Consider the following 24,618-nt stretch of genomic DNA (forward strand, 5'->3'; position numbering starts at 1 on the left):
GGGGAGAAAGAGAGGAGGGGGGGAGAAAGAGATGAGGGGGGGGAGAAAGAGAGGAGGGAGGGTGGGGAAAGAGAGGAGGGAGGGGGGGAAAAGAGAGGAGGGGGGAAAAGAGAGGAGGGAGGGGAAAAGAGAGGAGGGAGGGGGGAAAGAGAGGAGGGAGGGGGAAAAGAGAGGAGGGGGGAAAAGAGAGGAGGGAGGGGGGGAAAAGAGAGGAGGGAGGGGGGGAAAAGAGAGGAGGGAGGGGGGAAAAGAGAGGAGGGGGGAAAGAGAGGAGGGAGGGGGGGAAAAGAGAGGAGGGAGGGGGGAAAAGAGAGGAGGGGGGAAAGAGAGGAGGGAGGGGGGGGAAGAGAGGAGGGAGGGAGGGGGGGAAAAGAGAGGAGGGGGGGAAAAGAGAGGAGGGAGGGAGGGAAAAGAGGAGGGAGGGGGGGAAGAGAGGGAAGGGCGGGAGTGGGGGGGTGGGGGGGGGAGCAGCGGAGCGGAAGAGGAGTGCCTTTTTCTGTGCATGCGCCAGAAACACAACAGCAAAAGACTTACCGGCCAGTCCCTGGACCCGGCGACACCGAGGTCTTCGCACACTCGCTCCCCGCAGCTCTCTACGGCCTCTCGCATCCGGCGCTCTCCATTCAGCCATTCCATCCAGCTGCGGATGCCCAATCCAGTTGCTTCTCCCCTACTTCTCCACAGTACTTCAGGCATTGCAACTGTCTGGTCCCTGCATTTTGCATGCTCCCTCTCCCCACCCCTCCCTGCTCTCCCCACCCCTCCCCCCTCTCCATCTACCCCCCTCCCTCCACCCCCCTACCTCCACCCCTCCACCACAGTTGAATATCTGAAGTGCAGTTGCAAAGTCGGGGAAATAGCATGCAAAACAAAACCTCAACAATTCTGGGGTTAATTATTGAGAAGTTTTATTAAGTTCATTAAGCATCCGAGGAACTGCTGTGCATGGATACATGAGTGTTGTGTTTCCAGCATTCCCGTTAGATAGACAGGCCGAGTCTCTGCTATGCACAGCTAAAGAGATTGTTCCTGGAGAGCCTTGTGGTGAATGAATGCTTGGCTCTCTATTCCACTACTGTATTGTCCATGTGAAGAAGGCAAAGTCACAAGAGTCTGAGCTCAGTCTATTCTTGTTGAATGTCCCCCAAACGCATCCCAATGTGCATTCCCACTTCATCCATAAATGCAATGTTCCTTTCCACATCGTGACCAGCTCCGCAGCATGATCCAGTTGCCTTCGTTGCTTGAATGCTGACCTTAAGTCTCAAGGATTGTTTTCTCGACGGCATGTTTTACATGAAAAGAAATAAAGCAAATCAGAGTCAAAGCTTGCCTCCCTCCATCCATTGAAATTACTGTTGTGCACACCTTTTTAAGTTCTGCAGTGAAGGCACCAATTGATAACATCGCCAATGAAGCACTTATTACCCACCTCAGATGCAGGGATCAGCACATCCTTGCATCCTTTCCTGCACTGCCTCCTTTGCTTGAATGCCGTCCTTAAGTGTCAAGGATTGTTTTCTCAAGGGCACGTTTTACATGAAAAGAAATAAGGAAAGAACATCAGTGTCAGAGCTTCCCTCCCTCCAATGAAATTACTGTTGAGCATGCTTTGTGTTCTGCGGTAAAGGCATGTACTGATAACACCGCCAATGAATCACTTAGTACCCACCTCAGCTGTAGGAGGCAGGATGATGTGACTGCCCCTATCTCGTGATGGTTCAATGCTGCTCTCAGGGAAAACATGAATGATGTGAGGGTGCTGGAAAAGAAGCACATTTCTTTTGGGCTATGAACATAACGCTGGCCATTTAGCCCAGCAGTTCCCTGCTAGTGATTATGTTACTCATGTGTCTTCCCATCCATTCCCATTTAATCCTGCCTACTACTATCACCAGTTGTGTTCACAGCAAGAGCATTCACATTTGTGCTACCACTGGACACAGCATGCTTGTTTCTTTTAGTGCTCAGTCTCTTCTTGCTGAATGTTCCCCAAGTGCTTGACCCGTTTGGACGCCCTCTCTGCTTGACAGGCAGCAGCTGGCAATTTGCGGAGTCTCACAAGGCTCTGCATGGTTGTTACAAAGGCGGATGGGGAAACAGGTGGCTGTGTGCCCATGTGCACTGCTCTGATGGGTGTAGGAGCAGGTGGCTGTGTGCCCATGTGCACTGCTCTGATGGATGTAGGAGCAGGTAACTGTGTGCCCATGTGCACTGCTCTGATGGGTGTAGGAGCAGGTGGCTGTGTGCCCATGTGCACTGCTCTGATGGGTGTAGGAGCAGGTAACTGTGTGCCCATGTGCACTACTCTGATGGGTGTAGGAACAGGTGGCTGTGTGCCCATGTGCACTGCTCTGATGGGTGTAGGAGCAGGTAACTGTGTGCCCATGTGCACTGCCCTGATGGGTGCAGGAACAGGTGACTGTGTAACTGAGCAGCAAGGAAAGGGTACCGCAGGTAGGGGAAGTGGAGCTTTGAACAGGCAGGCATATGTATGGTCCATCAGATCATTAGGCCAGGGGGTGAGACGCTCAGGGTCCAGGGTTTGTGACACGTGACTGATGTCCAGCGCGTGGCCACCTGTATCCGAAGGTGCTTCCGGGCAATTGTTGGGCATAGTAAATGGCTCCATCTCATCAGCCAGTCCTTGCTGCCAGCGGAGAGTCTGTTGCTGCAGCCAGTCCAGTCTCCTCACGGGAAACATGATGAGATAAGAAATACAGAATGCTCTCCATTAAAACGTTACAAAAACGAAAGTGACCGTTAAGATGGTAGGTTGCAGCACATGTACTGCCTGCACACAGCAACTCACAACAGGGACTGGAGAACATGCGGTGGCCCAGACAATGGAAATGATTTCAGAGCAGCTTACAACAGGGACTGGAGAACATGCAGTGGCCCAGACAATGGAAATGTTTTCAAAGCAACTTACAAAGGCAGAGCAACTTACCTTGGAACAATCTCCTGTGTCAAATAAAAATGAAGCAAATCTCCAAAACGAATAAATAATTCAGATAAAATGCGAGAAAATGCCCGACGAAACCTCTCCTCCTTCCACTTTCAAAGTAATTCATGACAACGCTACGTCATCGCCGACGTCATCAGGATGCGCCGCGGTGTGCACCTGCGCAGGCGGTCTCATGCCCTCTGCGCATGCGCAAAGCGGTCCTGGCAAGCTGGACCGCAGCGCATGCGCAGAGGCCATGAGACCGCCTGCGCATGTGCGCACCGCGGCGCATCCTGATGACGTCGGCGATGACGTAGCGTTGTCATGAATTACTTTGTTTAAAAAACTAGCAGCCAAGATGGCCACTGCCATTTGCATCTGAAATACCAGGAGATTGGACTGGAGACAAAAGGTCTAACAAGAAGCCCAGCCAGGACAATGGCTTGCTCTAAGTGATTGAATTACCTAGAATGGCTTAATTAGCATGGCCATCAAGGCCATCCCACCCATTGACTTTGAAAGAGACAACCCCCTCCAAGTGTGAATGGACATCCTGGGACATGTAAAACCTTGAATTTCATTAGAAGATTCCAGAAAAACTTCAATAGAAACAAAGGGGATTGAGAAGAACCATGTAACCCCCCGTTCAACTCTGAAGAAACGAGTTTTGTTACATAGACAAGCAGTCAGGCAGTAACCAAGTGGACAGTAGCTGAGAAGGCGGCTGCTCCCCTGTCTCTCTCTCTCTCTCTCCCCAGAAACAGCAAGTGAAAACCGTCTGCAACTGGGGGGGCACTCCAAGCCTACAGACCACTGCAGCCAGCAACCGGGGGATGAGAGCCAACTACAAATTCTACCTTCAGGAAAACCCTGAGCAAAGCAGGCCAACCAAAGTGCACTTTGACTGGCAAGGACTTCAAGAATACAGCTTCAGCTGAGGACTACTGGATTTGCAGACTGTATTTAAGTTCCATTATTCTGGACTTTAATCCAATCACCAAACCTATTTTTCCCTGCTGTAATCTACTTGTGTGTGTATGATTCTCATGTGATTGTGTGCGTGAATGCGTAGCGTATTTTTAAATCAGGTTAGAGTGTTAAGTATAATAAACTTACCTCTTTCTTATTTAAACTCAAGAAAACCTGTCCGATTGGTTCTTTCGCAATCACAGTGAAGGAGAAAGGTAAAACACTCACCACTGTTTAAAAGGAATAAGCCCTGTTGTGGTCAAATAAGAGGAAGGGGCAAGAGGGGAGTTTGAGACCCCCTCCGCACCTGGCTGTAACAAGTGGGAGGATGTAGCATTGACCATGCTGATCAAGGAGATTCTGAAAAGATCGCCATTGGCAGCACTTACTGTCTCAGTTATGGAATATAATTCATACAATACAATTTATGGGTGAGCAAAAAGGAGGAAATAAATGAAATTATGTAGATGTATATAGTAGCAAAGGGACTAAACCATTTATTCATTCCCCATTGATGTTTGTTTCTCTCTTTTAAATTTTTGTTCAGAAAATGACAAGTTTTGCGAACATGAAACGAATGAAGATGGTGTTTGGGAAAGTACCAAAGCTGGTTTATATGCAGAAAGTAATCATTCCTGTGAAGAAAACAGAGTTGGAAAAATAATAAGACTTTGTAATAAGAATGGCCAATGGAACAAAGTGTTTAAAAACTGTACACTTGAAGAATTAGTGAAATTGCTGAACTTAGCTGAGGTATGTTTTTTGTTATCATAGTCTTCAATTTTATTTAGTGATTAAAGGTGGCTGGATTGGATGGTTCAGCTCTGAATGCATGGGCTACTTTATGGTATTACTCTTATTTCAAACTTGGTCCTGTTCTTGCTCCCAAATTCCATAGATCTTGGGCAGGAATTTCTTGGGTTTTTTTTCAGTGCAATTTACCTGAAATCAGCCATAGCAGCGCAAAAGCTGGAGGAATTTCAAGCACAAGTTATGTTCAATACAAGTTGAGTTTCCGTGTTTTTTTGTGCTGGTTTTAAGAACAAGAAAGCAGCCCCGGCCACAGAACTGGCAATGCCACACCAACCACACCGATCAAATCAATCACCATTGTGCGTTTCCGTTAATTGCGCCCAGTTGTGGGCCTTCAAGGATGCTCTTAAAATTAAGCATATTTTTTTAGGCATTTTTTTTAAAAGCTTTTAGATTTTTTTCATTAACTAAGAAGCTGACTTCTGTACACCAATGTAACTGGAAAATGATTCTTTATAGCTTTTAAAGTCATTTTTAGTTACTTAAAATTGGGTTTCTCAGAGATGATGGACAAGATGCGATGATTAGAAATGCTCATTTTTTTGTGATAAACCCATTTTCAGCTGTATTAATAAAGCTGCACCAAGTTACTGCTCTTAAATATATCAAGGAACATTTCTGAATGTGAAATTAAAAAACGATTATGATCTAACATGCTGCCCTATTACATAAGGTTATATAAGATCCTAAAGTCCCCAGCATCACAGATGCCAGTCTTCAGCCAATTCGATTCACTCCACGTGATATCAAGAAATGACTGAAGGCACTGGATAATGCAAAGGCTATGGGCCCTGACAATATTCCAGCAATAGTACTGAAGACCTGTGCTCCAGAACTTGCTGCACCCTTAGCCAAGCTGTTCCAGTACAGCTACAACACTGGCATCTGCCTGGTAAATTGCCCAGGTATGTTCTGTACACAAAAAGCAGGACAAGTCTAACCTGGCCAATTACCACCCCATCAGTCTAGTCTCAATCATCAGTAAAGTGATGGAAGGTGTCATCGACAGTGCCATCAAGCGGCACTTGCTTAGCAATATCCTGCTCAGTGATGCTCAGTTTGGGTTCCGCCAGGGCCACTCAGCTCCTGACCTCATTACATCCTTGGTTCAAACATAGACAAAAGAGCTGAACTCAAGAGGTGAGGTGAGAGTGACTGCTCTTGACATCAAGGCAGCATTTGACCGAGTATGGCATCAAGGAGCCCTAGCAAAACTGGAGTCAATGGGAATCAGGGGGAAAACTCTCCGCTGGTTGGAGTCATACCTAGCGCAAAGGAAGATTGCTGTGGTTGTTGGAGGTCAATCATCTGAGCTCCAGGACATCACTGCAGGAGTTCCTCAGGGTAGTGTCCGAGGCCCAACCATCTTCAGCTGCTTCATCAATGACCTTCCTTCAATCATTAGGACAGAAGTGAGGATGTTTGCTGATGATTGCACAATGTTCAGCACCATTTGTGACTCTTCAGATACTGAAGCAGTCCATGTAGAAATGCAGCAAAACCTAGACAATATCCAGTCTTGGGCTGATAAGTGGCAAGTAACATTCGTGCCACACTAGTGCCAGGCAATGACCATCTCCACAAGAATCTAACCATCTCCCCTTGACATTCAATGGCATTACGATCGCTGAATCCCCCACTATCAACATCCTGGGGGGTTACCATTGACCAGAAACTGAACTGGTGTAGCCATATAAATACCATTGTTACAAGAGCAGGTCAGAGGCTAGGAGTCCTGCAGCGAGTAATTCACCTCCTGGCTCCCCAAAGCCTGTCCACCATCTACAAGGCACAAGTCAGGAGTGTGATGGAATACTCTCCACTTGCCTGGATGGGTGCAGCTCCAACAATACTCAAGAAGTTCAACACCATCCAGGACAAAGCAGCCCACTTGATTGGCACCCCATCTACAAACATTCACTCCCTCCACCACCAATGCACAGTGGCAGCAGTATGTGCCATCTACAAGATGTACTGCAGCAATGCACCAAGGCTCCTTAGACAGCATCTTCCAAACCTGCGACCTCTAGCACCTAGAAGGACAAGGGAAGCAAATGCATGGGAACACCACCATCTGCAAGTTCCCCTCCAAGCCATATGCCATTCTGACTTGGAACTATATCACTGTTCCTTCACTGTTGCTGGGTCAAAATCCTGGAACTCCCTTCCTAATAGCACTGTGGGTGTACCTACCTCACATGGACTGCAGCGGCTCACTACCACTTTCTCAAGGACAATTAAGAATGGGCAATAAATGCTGGCCTAGCCAGCATTGTCCACGTCCCATAAATGAATAAAAAAAAAAATTATGTTCCGCAATTTGCAAATGAGGTTTGAGCAGAAACTTGAGCAAAAAAATTACTTCTTAAAACTATCATAATTTTGAGTGCAACTTGCACTCAGGTCACTGACTGCACCCAAAGCATAAATTCTTGGCCCTAAACATGGCCATAGCCATGGCCATGGCCCTGGCCCTAACCCTAACCCTAACCCTTTCCTTTCATTTAGCTACCTTGTTTCTGATTAAATCACCTCCTGGTGTTGGGGAGCTACATTGTATTATAAAAGTGTTTGCTGACTTTAGACAGGAATGGAGCCAGGTGGGCCCTGAAAATACTGGGCTGGGCAGCATGTCATATTCAAGGCACCAATCCCACACCAGCAATAAACAGCAGCACAGGGGGAACAGGAATCCTGCTCTCCCTTCAATTCAAGCCAATTAAGATAGTTTAAACTTATTAAGAGCTTTCAAGAGGTTCCAGTTCTGATTTTTAAAGTGCTGGACAGGTTACTTCAGAAATGAACCAGCTAAAGACAGGTATGTATAGAGTGGGGAGCCACTCATGGCTGACCCAGGGAATTACCTTGACCCCATAAGAGGGTCAGCGGGGCAAAGGGGGAACTCTGTACTTGGTAGAGGGGTACCCTAGGCACTGCAGAGGTGGCAGGGAGAGTGGGCAGTCAGCATCCAGGCTTTGAATGGGGGCGGCATCCCCAGCATCGTGGGGCAGAAGAGCAGGGGGTATGGCTGCCAGGGACAATTGGGCAGCCACCTGCCCAGAAGGAAGACCCCAGCTGGCAATGGGGGCATAACTGTCAGATTTTGGGCCCAGTGGTGATGAGGGGCAGCACCCTCCGCAGGAAGGACAGTGGCCCGATCAGCAGGAGGGCATGGAAGAGGCAAACGAGGGAGGAAGGCAATGGAGGCTGAACCATCAACACAGGATCTACCGACGAAGACAGAGATTCCTGGAGATGGCCGACACCCAGCGCCACAGGAGACTGCACTCTCCAGGAAGATGGTCACAGAGATTTGTGAGCTCGTCGCCGAAGACCCTGGAACTTGCAGCACTGGTTGCCATGCCTTGTCAGTGGCTGTCAAAATCACTGTGACCTTGAACTTCTTCATTTCTGACTCCTTCCAAGGATCAGCTGCAGACCGTAGTGGCATCTCACAAACAGCTGCACATCACTGCATCTCGCCGATCACTGATGCCCTCTTTGCCAGAACTAGACAGGACATTCATTTAACGACAGACGTGACCTTGCAGGGACAGAGGGCGTTGAGTTTTGCCTCCATCGCTGCATTCCCCCAGGTGCAGGGCATCATTGATTGCACCCATGTGGCCATCAAGATACCCAGCATCCGGCCACTCAGATCCATCAACAGGAAGGGCTTCCACTCCCTCAACATCCAACTGGTTTGTGACCACAACAAGATTTTCCTCTACATGCGCACTCACTTTCCTGGCAGTTGCCATGACTCCTTCATCCTCCGTCAGTCCAAGCCATCTCCAACCCATAAAGTGCATAGATGGATCCTGGAGGACAAGGGAAATCCCTTGAAGAGATGGTTACTGACCCCTCTATGGGTGTACTAGACAGAGGCACAAAAGCGATACAGCCAATTCCACCTGCTCAGCAGGACAACCATTGCACAGGTCATTGGGCATTTGAAGATGCGGTTCTGGTCCTGGACCAGTCGGGTTGTGCCCTCTAATACCCTCCTGCAAGGGTCTCGGTCATTGTGGTTGTCTGCTGTACTCTCCATAACATGACCCTCCAGAGAGGTGTGGACCTTGAGGGCGGTGAGGCCCTTGAAGAAGACAGCACAGCATGAGAGGAGCAGGAGCAGGCTGTGAGAGAGATGCAGGAACTGGAGGCAGAGGGTGATGACACTGAATAGAGAGGTGCCACTGCTGCATGATAAGGTGGCCTCTTCCTGCCACCCTCCAGGAAAAAGACCTCCCTCTTCTCCCTCAGGGCCACCAGCATTAGGTCCATGTTGATGAATCAAGTGTCTGCCCTGTCCCGGGTGCCAGGCCTCCAGCTCCCCTGTGACATCTCACTTCCCTCTGGTGCAGTGAAAGGCTTTGGCATAAACGGCAGATTTCTCCCTCAGGACAACCAGAAGCCTCAGTGATGGCTGCCGTGGGAAGTCTAAATCAGTCCCATACTTCATCTAATGCACCTCCGTTCCCGCCCCCACTAACTCTACGTGGACAGGAAACCTGTCTCCATACCAATTAAGGGCTTGCTTCCGGTGGCAATCTGAACTTTAATCAGTTTTCCATTGGAGGCAGATTTCTGTCCCAAAAACAGACCAAGCTCCTGTTTCCCGCCTCCATGGCAAAAATTCTGCCACAGGTCTTTATCTTAATTTAATGCTCACCTTTCAAACACTGATGAAAGGTCATAGACCTGAAACGTTAACTCTGTTCCTCTCTTCACAGATGCTGCCAGACCTGCTGAGTATTTCCAGCACTTCCTGTTTTTATTTCAGATTTCCAACATCTGCAGTATTTTGCTTTTATTCCAAACACATCTCCTGGCTACATTTCCAAACGCTTATAGCGGATACTCTGATTTTCAAGCTGCGGAGGAGGGTTTCCCTATAGGTTCAATACCACTGACTACCCCCAGTGCCCTTGGCAGGACTCCATGTCCTGGCTGATCCCTACACCACCCCAAGTCCTCACTGGACACTCAAAATACACCACCAGCCCAACTGCCCCAATCCCTGATCCCAGCAACAAAACCTGGATCTTTTCTATAAGCAAATACTTTAAAAAATTTGGGGGGGCGGAATTTTATGTTCTTCCCCATGGTGGGCCTGCAGGCAGGGAGAGCATGTAATCGGGTAGGATTATGGCAGGAGGAAACCCCGCCACTTTTCCGCCTCCGCCAAGATTAAGTCTGGGATAGGAAGGCCTGTGAATGACCTTCTCACCCCGCTGCCAATTGACGCCCTTAAGTGGGCAATTAATGCCCAGTTAAAGGCTCATCCCATCACTGCTGCAATTAGTCAAGCGGCAGATGGGCCTGTCGCTGCACAGGAAGCACGGCCAAAAAAAATCATGTGGGTTGCTTGCCGGCTCCATGAGGAGGTCCCTCATTAAAAGGCATTTAGTACCTAAACGGAGGACCCGGCATCGGGAAGGGGGAGCCCACTGAGAGCCACCTCCCTGCCCTTGCTGCCGACCCCTCTACATCCCCCTCCCTCACAACATCTACCCTGCAATACCCTTCTCCCCTGACCTCCCTGTGACCTGGGGCCAGTGCCGCTCCTGGGCCTCAGGTAGGTACTCCACCAGCAGCAACCACCGCCTCCACGGTAGCATTGCTCAGTTAAAGAGCTGCCTGCCTCCAATTGGTCAGCAGCTCTCAGAGGGTGGGACTTCCGTCGCCTTGATCCCATGAAGGCCGCCACTGTCCAGTTAAATGCCTAATTGGCACTTGATTTGGCAGGCCTCCCACTGAAGGGGCGACGCGGGTTTCTCGGCGGAGCTTTTGCCGGAGGTCAAGACCTCCGTCGCCTGGATAAAATCCCAGCCTAGGCCTTAAAACTGGATAGCCCCTGAAAATGGGTGCGAGGGTCACGGATGCTTGATTAACCCCATGAATAAAGAAAAAGCAAGCACCTCTTGCTTTCCCCCCTCCCCTCAACACAATTCTACCCTTATGCTTTTCTTTTTCAGGTACCCAAGAAAATGGCAACCTGGTCAGGCAGTGGTGGAAGAGAAAGAGGTGGAAGATCAGGAAGGCTGTGATGAAGAAGAATCACCACCACTCACTCTCACACTCCCAGTCACCAGCACAGAAACTGACAGTGCTTGGACTTTAGACGATAGCTTAGAGGTGGGATCTGCACATGTTGAGCTGCATTTTACCAAGCCCTGACATCCTGCTCCATGGCAGGGGTTGCAGATGAAGGGCCCAGCAGACGCCCGCCGTGGAGGCCGAAGCCGAGAGGGCCCAGCCCAATCCTCCCGGCAACGGCAAGGCTTCGTGGCGGCCCCTCTGCCACTGGACGATGGGAACACCATTTCAATATGTAAATTAATGATATGAATAAATTTAAATGAACTTTCCCGCAATCTTCCGAGCCCGCCGCAATCCTTAGTGTGGCGGCCGGCACTGCCGTGCCTTCAATTCCCCATTGGGGGAAAGCTGGCGTGACACTGGTGGGAAGAGGGAGGAATTAAGATTTTCAGTGTGGCAGGGGAGGGGACAGGGTCAAATAAACATTATGAGTGTAGGGCATGGTGGGAAATGGTGAACTTTCAACTTTGTACAGTCTGTGGGGGGGAAAGGTCAGAATTCAAAGGTAACTGTTGTGTGGGGTGAAAGAGCAAACCCAAATGTAATTTTTATTGGGGGGGGGGGGGGGGGGTTGGAAACAGGTGTCAATTTTGGGGGGGGTTCACTTTAAAAATTCAAATTTGCCAGCAGGGCTGGCTGCCCTTTAAAAATGGCACCAGTGCCTGCACACTGGCAGCTGGCGCCATTGCCAACGTTGGACAGCTCGTCCCCTCCACGTGATTGGAGATTGCAGCAGCACTTCGGCCATTTTTTTAGCTCACTGCCAGGAGCGGCGACAGGCTCTTAAAATCCAGCCCATTGAGATACTGGGCATGAGTGGGCTGCAGCCAGGGCAGGGAGAAAGGGTAAGGCAGGTGCCAGCTTGGCGGAGGATGCGTTCACACACAAGATCTGCTGCAGAGGACTCGATGGGGCGACCTACAAAAGAACGTGATGGCTATGCAAACTGAAATGCTTGGTACATTGGGAATCCTGCCAGAAAGCCAGCTAATGTCAAAGAGCATGGAAGAGTCTGGCACCAACTTGGGACAGGGCTTTGCGCAAAGTTTGGAACCCATCCTCTCCAGCAAGGAAGTGATGATCAACTCCATGAGAACGTTTACGGACCCCATCCATGATGCAGCATCTGATGTTATGTCTCAGCTTCCATTGCAGCACAAGCCAAAGCCACTGAACATCTGGGTGCTGCAGTGGAAGCTGAGGCTAAAATTATGCAAGAGCGGCTTACTGCCATGCAATCTGAGACTGTTGCCATCAAAGCTGCAGATACCAGGGCTCAAAAGGATTTGCAGGGTGTTCCAGCAGGCAAGCAATCTGTCTTCCAACACATTGCTAAAATTGCTGAGGCACCATCTCGAGGGAGTGACAGTGGCTCTGTGGAGCACAAACCTTCTGTTCTCTCTCAGGATGATAGCATTTATGCTCCCACCACTGCCACTCCACTAGTGCTCTTGCTATTGTCAGCCAGCCCAGACTTTTGGCACCCATGCCGAGGTGGTGTATGCCAAAGCCCAGCCTTCTAAGCCCAGAGCTGCTCCAGGGTGTCCTGCAAGTCCATCTGCAGATTCACCCACTGACAGTAGAAGCCTCCACCAGTCATGCTGCAGCCATTGGGGTAGCACAGCATAAGAGCACTAGGACAGGAAAACGTACGTGGAAGACAGGCAATAAGGGAATGCACAAGGGTGATCAGTTGACTTATGTATTCAATATGGCATGTTTTGATTTATAAATTTGATTTGGAATGTTTGCTTTGTAGTTCCTTTATTTTTGCATTGTCGCCACAAGGACACTATGATGTTCAGTGACAGAGGGAAGGTCAGGCGTGGGACTGTTGGTGAATGGGAATTGGGATTGTGATAATTGCAGTCAAATGAGTTGGCATGGACAGCCAAGGCAGAAAGTGGCTGTGTTGATTGCCTCCCCTCTTCCTCCTCCTCCTGTTCCTCATTCCCCTTCTCAGTTGGTCCCTGTTTAGGGCAGTGTCCTCATGATGGCGCAGTTGTGCAGCATTCAGCAACCCATGACAAATGCTCTGCCAAGTTCTGCAGGGCACTTCCAGAATGGTTCAGGCAATGGAAGCCTTGTTTAAGCACCAAAATGGGCTGCTTAATCACATTTCCTCTGGCAGTATTGCTTTTGTTATATGCATGCTGCCACATGTGCATGGATAATGCACCGGAGTCATAAGACATATAGACAGTGGATAGCTCTTGTCACCCAGTAGTCACCCTCTGGTTTGTCGTGGTGGCTCAAATGCAGCTGGCCCAGTGGACCTCATTACAATTAGGCATTGTGACTGCTGCCAGGATATCGAGCATTGATCTGCATGACAACCCAACTGGACGTTGAGAGAATGGAATCCCTGTTGGTTGCGGTACATCTCGGAGTTGATCAGCAGCACCACAAAGTGCATCTGTGTAGTCAATGACTCCCTGCACCATATGGAAGCCAGTAATCCAGGCGAAGTCATGTGCTCGCTCTGCCTACTTCTCTCTGACAAAAGAGAATGAAATTTACTTAGCTCTTTTGGAGTACAGAGCCCTTGTGACCCCTTTTATGCAACAATGGACAGCAAACTGGGTGAAGTTGCAAATATTGCCTGCTCCAGCCTGAAAGGAGTACAGCACATAAAATTGCATGACCATTGTCACCTTCACAACCACAGGACAAAGTCCTTCAGCACATAGACTTCCTATAGACATCAGCAATTTTAACCAACTCTGGAAACCACCAAACCCTTTTATAATCGCAACAAGAGCCAGTAGAAATCATTCAGAAACTAACCTGAAAGTAATTGGTCCCTTTAAACAGTGTTTGTTTTTTGGGGCGGGATTTCTTCCTGCTGCTGAACTTCTGTTCAGGTATGCAAGGTAAAGAGAGGGCATTAGCTGGAGCACTGAGCTCCAAAGTGGCAGTGCTGTCGTCAAATCATCATTACACACTGATTGACACTAGCAGCTGCACACTCTGCATACTTTCATTCCGAGGCACCCTCAAAGATAAGGTAAGGTTTTTTTTGTACCATGCCAGGGCCAGGCAGGCAGCTCTTGGCAATCCGGGATGGCGGGGGCCCTCTGTGGATCATGGAGAGGCCATGGAGGAGGCTTCCCCCAGGAACCCGCTGGGAAGCCGCCCAGCTTTACCTAGAGGTCTCCCACGTGGCAGCGGTCCCTTCTGACACCAGTAAAATGCCGGCAGGTGGTGGCCCTTAATTGGATACATAATTGACACAATTGGGCAGCTGAGCTGCTGAGGGTCCCATCACTGGTAATATGCCGCAACGACAGTAAGGTGTTGGGCTCCCCTCCCAATGCATTCCTCTGCCATTTTACCAGCCCTCCTGCCTCCTAGCCCATCTCCATTCAGCCCTTGGATTAGGTCACCCCTCAACATTTTAAACTCAAGGGAATAAAACCAAGTTTATGCAACCTGCCAAATAATTTAACCTTTTAAGCAGTGCTATCATTCTGGCCAATCCCCTCCAAGGCCAATATACCTTCCTGATTTTTGATGCTCAAAATTAGACGTAGCATTCCAGATGAGATCTGACTAAATCTTTGTACTTACCCCCCTCCTCTCTTCACTCTCCTCCCTTTTTCCCACTTCCTCCTCCTTTCTTGCAGTCCTTCAAACCCATATCAATCTTCCTCCTCAGCCTTCCTTCTCTTGCTTCTCTCCCATCCTCTTTCTCATCTCACTCCTATGCACCCTTTCATATTTCTCTCCCCACCCCTTCTCTCCCTCCTTCCCTTGCTTCTTCAGCGCCTCCCCTGCTTGGCCCAATTATGTCCTCCACCTACTAACTCTGTTTAACCTGAATACTGCACTTGGTTCTGACTCCATGTGTGTAATGCCAGAGGTATATTATTACAGGAGACTAATTTACAATTTTCACAGAATAATGCGCAGAGTTGTGGAATTTGGTCATCAAAGCACGTGTTTAGAAAAATGCCATTTAATAAAAATGGCATTTGACTTATTTAGTCACTGTAAATCAGTGGCCCTGATGCTATCCTATACATGGCATAAACACCCGTATTGTTATAAAGCTCACCAAGAGAAATACCATAAGGGATTTTCTAAGAAAAAGCCCTAAGCTTGGATGTGGATCATTACAGGGTAGTCAGAAAAGAAATGTAATTTAATTGGTTCACATTGTCTTTCAGGAACTAGTGGTTGGACGTGGTGCAGTGCCCCAAAAGCTGCCGCAAGTATTGGATTGTCTAACTTCTTCTCACCTTATAAGTGGGGTCGACCTCATTACTGCAGATGCTGTTGCTGTGGTGCAAATTCTGGATGCACTTTCCAAAGCTGCAGTGAATTCAGGATCTTTATTTAATAGCACAGTTGTGTCAGTAAGTCATTTTATTTTGCTTCTAAGGAAATCAAAGCTGATAAGTTGTCAATTAAAACTTTCTGCATTTGATATGTTGTTACATTGAGTGAAAGCATCATGGTTCTAAGTAGTTATTTTAAGCGAATTGTTCCACCAGTATTTTTATTCAGTGGTGTCTAATGGTATCTTATTATGTAATGTAGTTTAGTTGTCTGGCAGTATCCTGGGATAATGGGTTGCTTCACTACCCTTCGAGGGTGAGTGAAAACTTGATCCCCAATACCTCTGAGTTTCTCATCTCAGTCTCCCAAGGGGAAGGAATGTTAGAGGAAGGTTTATCCCCACTCACTCGCAAGCAAATGATCTGAAACTGGTGCACGACTCAGTATTACAAGAGGAATGGAAGGAAACTACAGGTACTTAGTACTCTGTAAAGAATTTTTTGTTAATTAACTTTTTAATGAATTTAGCCTTGATGACAGCATTATAATGTCATGGAGGTGTCATCAATAGCCTGCCATAACTCTGGTGAAAGACTAGCGGAACAACAATGAAACCAGTGGAGACACAATTTTTCCAGATGCCTGACATTTCCAAGAATTTCTTTTCAGTCTTGTTAGGGGGGAAACAGAGAAGGCCAAACAACTAAGCAACAGAGACTTCCTAAGCTGGGAGTTCCTGTTCCTGGACATGAAAGGGACCTGACCTAGTTGTGGCAGCCTCTATAAGTTCATTATATTCAGTAAAGTAGCCTAGACCTCTAAAGAATTAAAAATTCTTTTGTTTGAAAAAAGTTACTGCACATTACCCGGAGACAATAGAACAGCAGTTATTCAATACATTAGTCATTAGCCACATATGTCTAATTGGGAATCCAGATGTAGGTAATTGAATTTCTGCTTAGTATATAAACACTATCATTGAATAAGTGATCTCAATACTCTCATTTGCATGGCATATCTATGTTTATTTTTGGTACTGTTCAGATTGCTAATATCCCAATATGGTGAGCACCAAGCATAAGCACATATTGGACCAGAAGCCCGCCACATTGGGTAAGGACAAACAAGATGCTTTACCCACATCTGAAGTAGGCATTTGTACTGATCAATAAGGGACCTAATGCCTGTTGAAGCCCCATTCTATAAGATTGGTCTTCCCTGATGCAACTCACCCAGCTGCAGATGCAATCAGGGAAACCAGCCCTAAAGTTTACCTGCAACAAAAAAGGTAAGTAACTTCTGTGTATGTGGAGCTGATCACAGCTCAACACTCACTCTATCGTCACCACTCCCAACTGATCCTGTTCTCCCATCACCTCCCAATCACAGGTCCCCTTCCCAACCCCTGACCCAGGCATCAATCCCCAACCCAGGCCTTCATTCCCAAACCCAGAGCCAGAACCCCATCCAGATCCCTGTCGCAGGCCCTCATCCCCAAACCCCGACAGTACATGCCTGAGAGCCGCTGTAACATTAGCAGAGGTCCAAATCTGGTATTCTCTTGGGACTTTGTCGGCAATATTGAAATGAGGCCTGAGACCTCACATCTGACAGCCTTGTGCATCACCATTTGTAACTTTCTGGTTCCATCTACACAGCTTAACATGTCTCCTAACTTATAATCTACAAACATGTATAGACATCTCTGTATTCTTTCATCCAAGTCATTGATATATATGGTGAAAAACTGAGGGCCCAGTACAGATCCCTGGGAAACACCACTTGTCACAGCATGCCAGTCAGAGTATATTCCCTTTATGCCTACCCTCTGTCTCACCTGCCAACCAATTACCAACCCAAGGTTATCTCCAATTCCATACGCTTTCATTTTGCTAATATTCTGCTGGGAGGAGCTTCACTAAAAGACTTCTGGCATCCCATTTGGATGACAGAATTTGTCTACCAGCATCATTACTATAGTCCCGCCAGGTGCCAGTTGCAGTCCCAGGTGCAACTTTCCGGTCAAGGCAGGGGTAGCAAGATCAGCTGCTGGGATGCTGGCCAAGGGCCTAAGGTGAGTCTGGGAGTGGGGAGGTAATCATGCGAGGGGTGTGGAGCCAGGAGAGGCACTCCTACTCTTCGTGACTTCAGGTTAAGGTAAGTAATTTAGTGAAAGTGCACTGTTTCTGGTGACAGTTGTCAGTAGTCCCTTTAAGAATTGCCACTTAGCCATGCATGTAGGCCAGATAATGCAGGAGCTGCTATGTTTGAAGCAAACCAATTTCTGGTTTGGGTCCTAAAATAGGTGTTTTAGGCAGCCAACAGGGTAGCCTCGACAGAACCTGAACCAACATGGCGTTAGACTTGTTTCTGAGCCTGTTCTGGGTGTGGGCGTTAGGTCCCCTAAATTGGATCTGTTCTCTGTCAGGAATACACACAATTAGTCAATGGCTTAGGGAACTAAGAGGGAGCTGGGAGAAAGTAAAAGGATTTGCATCCTCATATGAAAAGAAAATGTTATTTGAAGTAGTTTAATGTGTGTTCTACATTGTTGTTTGAATACAGACCAATGACAAATACAATAATAATAAAAACAAGAAATGCTGGAAATACTCAGCAGGTCTGGCAGCATCTGTGGAGAGAGAAGCAGAGTTAACGTTTCAGGTCAGTGACCCTTCATCAGAACTGGCAAATATTAGAAATGCGAAAGGTTTTAAGCAAGTAAAGTGGGGGTGGGGAAAGAGATAACAAAAGAGAAGGTGTTGATAGGACAAGGTCACAGAGAATAACTGATTAGAAGGTCATGGGACAAAGGCAAACGGGATGTTAATGGTGTGCTGAAAGACAAAGCGTTAGTACAGAGAGGGTGTCAATTGACTGTAAAATGAACAGCCCTGGCTCCACATTGAGGTGGGCACATAAGGGGATAAAACTAAGTCCATAGCTGAGTACAGAACGTTCAGTGTCAGAGAGGGGAAGCTCAGAGGGTATAGTGAATACACGGCAAGGGGTCAGATCAGAAGGGGTGGGGTCAGAGGGAAGTGAAGGGGAAGAAGGATATGGAGGGGCATTAGCCCCCATCAGCTGCTAGAGCTTGCGTTCCTTAACGCTTGATAGGAAGAAAAAAAGTTTTTTGTTAATGCGTCGGATAGGATGAAATGAAACTGCGGAGTAGAACAGCTTTGAGATAAGGTGAGGCAGTGCTTCTGGAGAGAGAGGTCCAGTGTGTACATGTGGTCAGTTATTCTCTGTGACCTTGTCCTATGAACACCTCTTTTGTTATCTCTTGCCCCACCCCCACTTTACTTGCTTAAAACCTTTTGCATTTCTAATACTTGTCAGTTCTGATGAAGGGCCACTGACCTGAAACGTTAACTCTGCTTCTCTCTCCACAGATGCTGCCAGACCTGCTGAGTATTTCCAGCATTTCTTGTTTTTATTTCAGATTTCCAGCATCTGCAGTATTTTGCTTTTATTTTAATGACAAATACAACCTATTTTCAAGAATGTTTCCAGGGTGGGGAACCTGAGTGAAAGAAAGAAGGCATAAAATTACAGCATAAAAATGCTTTTCGGGAAAAGACCCATGAAAGGGGAAAATGGCAATTGGATTCCACTAAAATGATGACCACTCTACAGGAATAGGATAGCAGCAACAAGTTACATTTTTAATGCACCATTAGCAGAAAGAAATATCCAACTTGTCATATACAGTCCACCTGAGATTAATTCTAACTTGTATTATTTTCAGGTACCAGTAATGCTAGTTATTGCGAGAAATCAAAACTGATCATTCCCCTAGGAAATAATGTTTCAAATGGCATGCAATTGTAACACCTCTTAACCCCTCTTGTACTGAAAAAGAAAAGTAGTTTTGAAATAGGAATCTTGTTTTAAATATGCTGTCATCAAAAACGAATAAGTTTAACAAGTGAGTTAGCATGCTATTCTTTCATTTCCAGTGTCTAGTTTCAAATTAAGCTCAAGTTGATGTCTTTTGGTTACATGCATCTATATAAAATAGGTTTGGCAAGTTGTAATACAGGCTTTTTAGTGACCACTGTTCTTTCAGTGTAAATTAATGGCCTGCACATTTGTACACAGGCATAATTTATAAGTTTGGAAATGATACTTGGAAATGTAGTAAACAGTTTTCAGAAGGATATAGACAAACTGGTGAAATGGGCAGACACATGGCTGATGAAAGTTAATGCAAACAATTGTAAAGATATACATTTTGGTAGGAATAATGAGAAGAGGCAATGTAAAATAAATGGTACAATTTTAAAGGAGAGTGCAGGAATAGAGAAACCCGGGGAAGTACACACACAAATCTTTGAAGGCGGCAAGACAGGTTGAGAAGGGTCTGAACAACATCTGGGATCCTTGGCTTTATTAATAAAGTTTTTTGGTTGGCATCCTTCCATCTATGAAAGATAATGGGCACGTAGCAAACAATCCACTTAGGTGGGCTGTTTTCTCTTGGTGCACCTTTGCTGATGGCTGTGAAGACCAATCCTTGACAGGCAGGTGATGCCACAAAAACCTCACATGAAGCAGCCAAGTGGCGCTGTGAGTTGCTGTTTTTGATGTTGGCGCCTGTTGCCAAGCAGCTATAGCAACTGGTCGTCGTGGTTGTGCACACCAGTTACAAAAGCAAGGAAGTTATGCTACACCTTTAAAAAACACTGGTTAAGCCTCAGCTGGAGTATTGTGTTCAATTCTGGGCACCACACTTAAGAAGAGGGTGCAGAGGAGATTTACTAGATTTATACCAGGGATGTGGAACTTCAGTTATATGGAGAAACTGGAGAAGCTGCGGTTGTTCTGAGAACAGAAAAGATTAAGAGGAGATTTGATAGAAGTGTTCAAAATCATGAATGGTTTTAATAGAGCAAATAAAGAGAAACTGTTTCCTCTGGCAGAAGGGTAGGTAAGGAGAGGCCACCGATTTAAAGGGATTTGTAAAAAAGAACCAGAAGAGACATAAGGAAACATGTTTTACACAGCGAGTTTTTGTAATCTGAAACGCGCTATCTGAAACGGTGATGGAAGCAGGTTCAATGGTAACATTCAAAAGGGAACTGAATAAATATCTGATGGGGAAAAAAAATTACTGTCCTATAGAGAAAGAACAAGGGAATGGGATTAATTGGACCGCAGTACCAAAAAGCTAGCACAGGCATAATGGCCAAATGGCCTTCTTCTATGCTGTATCATTCTATTATTCGATAGTCGCACATTGCAGAATTGTCAGAATTTGGTACTAATTGACACTAGATTTGATTCAGAGAGGGTTAAATGAAATTATAAATGGGATTGTTGCCATGGGGCTTATTGTGGGATGATTTAAGACTGGACCACCTTAAGCACTGCAAGTACAGGTCATCAGAGGAAGTGGTGTCGAGTCACACATGACCAGGCAGTTGTGGGTGGAGCCCGGGGTAGTAAGACATGTGTAGCTAAGCTTGTGCAGTAACCTTTAATGTATATATGTTCCAGTTCAGTTATAATAAAACCCCAAGCTCATTTTGGATATTACTTGTAATCCTGTGACTATTAACAATAGATCACACACTGAAGGACAAGTAATATTACAAGGCTATGGGAAGACTCTCGTGAGGCAGCGATCGAAGCTTATTGCTGGCAAACAATAGAAGGAGCTTTACCCAGCATTTGACCTGTGCATATCTGCTTTGGAAGTGTAATGCGCTGTCAAAGGGTTAAAAAAAAGCAAAGGCTTTCCATTGATGATCCTACTTTGACAAGCACAAATGTTTCCAAAAAATTAACAAATTTAACTAAAATTGAAGTAGCCACACCAGAGATAATCAGTCATGAAATGATAAATAACCCTCATTAACTGAGTTGATTTCTCATTTAAGCATGGCACTTTTGATAAATATTGCTGACTTTGTTATAAAATATGATTTATCCTTCTAGCTCTAATTTGATAATGTCTACTCCTTGTGTAATATTATTGTGTTTGTTATGACCCACTTCTCCATGGGGCACAGCATATCAATAAATTTTTCCCATTTACCAAAACAGCCAATTAGACACACTATTTGTCCTTAGAATAAAGCATACCAACCAGGTTTCTTTAATCAACAACAAAATTAAATATTAATTATAAAATCAAGTCTTACCCAATAATGAAGTAAATCTATATATGAATTGAGATATTACAGGTCCTTATTTTCCCTTGCCGTCATGTACATGCACACACATCTGAAAACCGGTTAACTGGGAAAATAAATGGATTTTGGTTTACAGCTGTTTCATAGGAATAAAAGGAATAATAAAAGAACTTAGTTTGTCATGATCTGGGAGAAGGTTTTTCGATTTGGTGAGGTGTACCAAAGTAGAATAGTCAGATGCCACTTGAAGTCTTTGCAGGCGAGGTTGATGAACAGTCTGTGATGGGTAGGCATTCAAGGAACTTCAACTGCAGCAGGCTTCACATAGGTCTTCAATCAGGGGTCTAGCAACAGGTCTTACAGCAGCAGTATCACAGTAGAAGATTTCTTCAAATTTCAGGATTTCTTAAAACACAGAAGGCAACAGGAACCACACTTGATGCCGGGATTCTTCAGAAACAGGAGGCAATAGGAATCTGCCACATTTGAAATAAAGGGTTTCTTCTCAAGAGATGCAGGATTCTTTTACAGAGAGGTACTTTTTCTGGTTCTTCTCCTGATCTCCAGGCAGGTCAGAATCAAATTTCAGAATGCCTGCTTTTTGTCAAAACTTACTGGCTTTCCAAGTTCCAAACTGAAACCACAACCTTCCTGACACATGTCCTGTCATAAAGTCTCTCTTGTCACTCAAAAAGTAACTCTGAGGTCAAACCCCTTTGCTGGTTTCCTTAAATTTACCTGCTTTCCCGTCCTTTTACAAGTTCAGCTCCTGTTTGAACTTCCTTTCAAAACATCCACAGAGTTCTGATTTTTTGAACTTCCTTTCAAAACATCCACAGAGTTCATCTTTTTTGAACTTCCTTTCAAAACATCCATAGAGTTCAGCTTTTTTGCAGGTGGCTCAATGATACTGAAAATCCTTTACAGTTTAAAAAAAAAACACAGAATCTTAAGTTTTAATTTAAAAAAATCCTTGTAACATGTTTCTTTTATTTCTCTACAGGCTTTCCTTTCAGTGGCAAGCAATGTAACACAAGAGAAAAAGGACGGAGAAACCAACAACTTCAGTTCAAGTACCTTAATGAGATCAGTTGAAACATTCAGTGAATTATTTAAGCCTCCTGGTGAAGAATTCGGGGTATTGCTTTCAAACATTGAGCTAAGAGGAAAACAGTTTGATGCTAATTCCTCAGACAATTATTTTCAGAACTTTTCTGGGAATTATAGTGCTACAGCAGAGATAGATAGCAAAAGTTTGAAAGATATGATAGAAGCTAAAAATATTTTTAAAATATCAAGCATCCTGTATTCAAATATAGCTGCCAATTTACAAACAAAAAACATTATCCAAAACAAGGATATCCAAGATTACTTTATAAACACCCTTGTTCAATCAACTACCCTGAAAATGGATAATGACACACAGAAAACAATGCAGCCAAACATTTCCATCACAATGTTTTTCCCTCCAAAAGAGCAAAAAGGTAATCTCAAAACTGCAAAATGTGTTTTCTGGAATTATGAACTCTTTAATCAGGAAGGTGGCTGGTCGACTGAAGGTTGTGAATCAATAGTCGCTGAGAACGGAACAACCTGCATTTGTAAACACTTGACATCCTTTGCTGTGCTCATGGCTCCATTAGGAAGAATTATTCCATTTATTGAGGAAATGACCTTCATAGGATTAAGCATTTCAATTGGATCCCTGATATTATTTATCACTGTTGAAATTGTAGTGTGGAACACAGTTGTCAAAAGCAGCATCACTCATTTTCGTCACACTGCCCTGATCAACACTGCTTTTGTTTTGCTATTTGCCCAGTCTTTCTTTCTAATTGGTTCGATTCCTTCTGTTAAAAACAATGAAACCTTGTGTACAATTGCTACAATTTTCACTCATTTTTTCTTCCTTTCTGTATTCTTTTGGACCCTTGTTCAAAGTCTAATACTTCTCCACCAACTTATCTTTGTTTTCCATCATCTGAGAAAGATCACGTTGATGTCATTTTCTTTTATCATTGGCTATGTTTGCCCCCTGGCAATAGTGATCGCTGCAACCACGAGCTTCATAAGCAAAGGCAACTACTTGAGAAAAAGTATTTGTTGGCTAAATACTGAACCTGTTGGAGAATTTACTGCCTATTATACATTCATTATACCAGTTGGATGCATTATTGGCATCAATATATCTATCCTGATAGTGGTCATTGTGAAACTGATGAGGCCATCTGTTTCGGAAGGAATAAACAAGGAGGACAAAGAAACAATTAAGAAAGTCATTAAAGCCGTCCTTATTCTTACTCCAACTTTTGGATTGACCTGGATCATTGGATTTTCTGTAGATGAGCAGTCTCCTGATTTTATCCATTATGCATTTGTTTTCTTCAACTCAATGCAGGTACAGTACATATAAGGTGTAGCGTTTGAGAAAGATCTGAATTTTGACTGAAGATGACAAAGCATTCTAACAATATATTAAATTTCTCTTCAAGGGTTTCTTTATTTTACTAACTACCAGTTTTATAGAGACCAAGGTGAAAACATTTGAGCTTCATTTTGCAAAATTAAGCACTTTTCTTCTTTTGTACACAATTAATTTTAAATGTTACTTCTTTTGTGAATTTTAGATACGTGACACCTTCGTAAAGCGTGTTAAGTCAATGGTACGTCTCATTTATAAATCTGAAATCACATCATAACCAATAAGATATACTAGCAAAACTAATGCCTTGATAAAAAGTGTGAAATGGAAGTTTCAGCTAAATTAATGCAAGTGCATGCGTTCATACATATTCATTGGAAATGATTTTGACCTGAACATCCTTGGGGATTGGGGCGGGCAAAGACAAGGTAGGATAGGAAATGGGAAAGGGTTCAGGAACACCTGTTCTTCACCTCAAAAAAACTGGAACTAAAATTTACTGTCGAGATGGGACTGGCAAATGTCATCTGGTGAAATTCACGCCCCAATTTATATTTGCGGCAGGCAGGTATGCATTACCTTGCTGAAGCAGAAGTAGGAGCCCACAAATGTGTTCCAAGCTGACTGCATGGCTTGGAACATTGAAGAAACTTGGAGAAATCCAGTAAACAAGACTATTCCCAGTTTATTTTTAAAAATTTCCAGCTGGACCAGCTGGCTTGGTAGATAAGGGTTGGCCAGCGCAATAATCTTTTCAGGTTCACACCACATCCCAACAACCCAGTCGGAAGGAGAAAGAAAGGCATGCATTTATGTAGCGCCTTTCACAACCTCAGAATGTGCTTTGCAGCCAATGAAGTACAGTCACTGTTGTAACATAGGAAACGCCTTGACCAATTTGTGTACAGCAAGATCCTGCTATCAGCAATGTGATAATGAAAGAT

General features: G+C 45.3%; 1 protein-coding gene across 1 annotated transcript in view; it reads left to right on the plus strand.

Moving 5' to 3' along the window:
* LOC137367075 (adhesion G protein-coupled receptor F5-like) overlaps window positions 1–24,298 on the plus strand; it is a 91,341-nt gene extending 67,043 nt beyond the window's left edge. The window contains exons 18-27 of the mRNA XM_068028539.1: window positions 3,067–3,260; window positions 3,706–3,826; window positions 4,464–4,669; window positions 15,001–15,189; window positions 16,349–16,400; window positions 17,065–17,186; window positions 22,256–23,650; window positions 23,745–23,786; window positions 23,880–23,915; window positions 24,239–24,298. Of these exons, the coding sequence (XP_067884640.1) occupies window positions 3,067–3,260; window positions 3,706–3,826; window positions 4,464–4,669; window positions 15,001–15,189; window positions 16,349–16,400; window positions 17,065–17,186; window positions 22,256–23,650; window positions 23,745–23,786; window positions 23,880–23,915; window positions 24,239–24,298 (2,417 nt within the window). The remainder of the gene's footprint in view (window positions 1–3,066; window positions 3,261–3,705; window positions 3,827–4,463; window positions 4,670–15,000; window positions 15,190–16,348; window positions 16,401–17,064; window positions 17,187–22,255; window positions 23,651–23,744; window positions 23,787–23,879; window positions 23,916–24,238) is intronic.
* The last annotated feature ends 320 nt before the right edge of the window (window positions 24,299–24,618 follow it).

This window comes from Heterodontus francisci, chromosome 3 (assembly GCF_036365525.1).
Source record: "Heterodontus francisci isolate sHetFra1 chromosome 3, sHetFra1.hap1, whole genome shotgun sequence".
Classification (NCBI taxonomy): Eukaryota; Metazoa; Chordata; class Chondrichthyes; order Heterodontiformes; family Heterodontidae; genus Heterodontus; species Heterodontus francisci.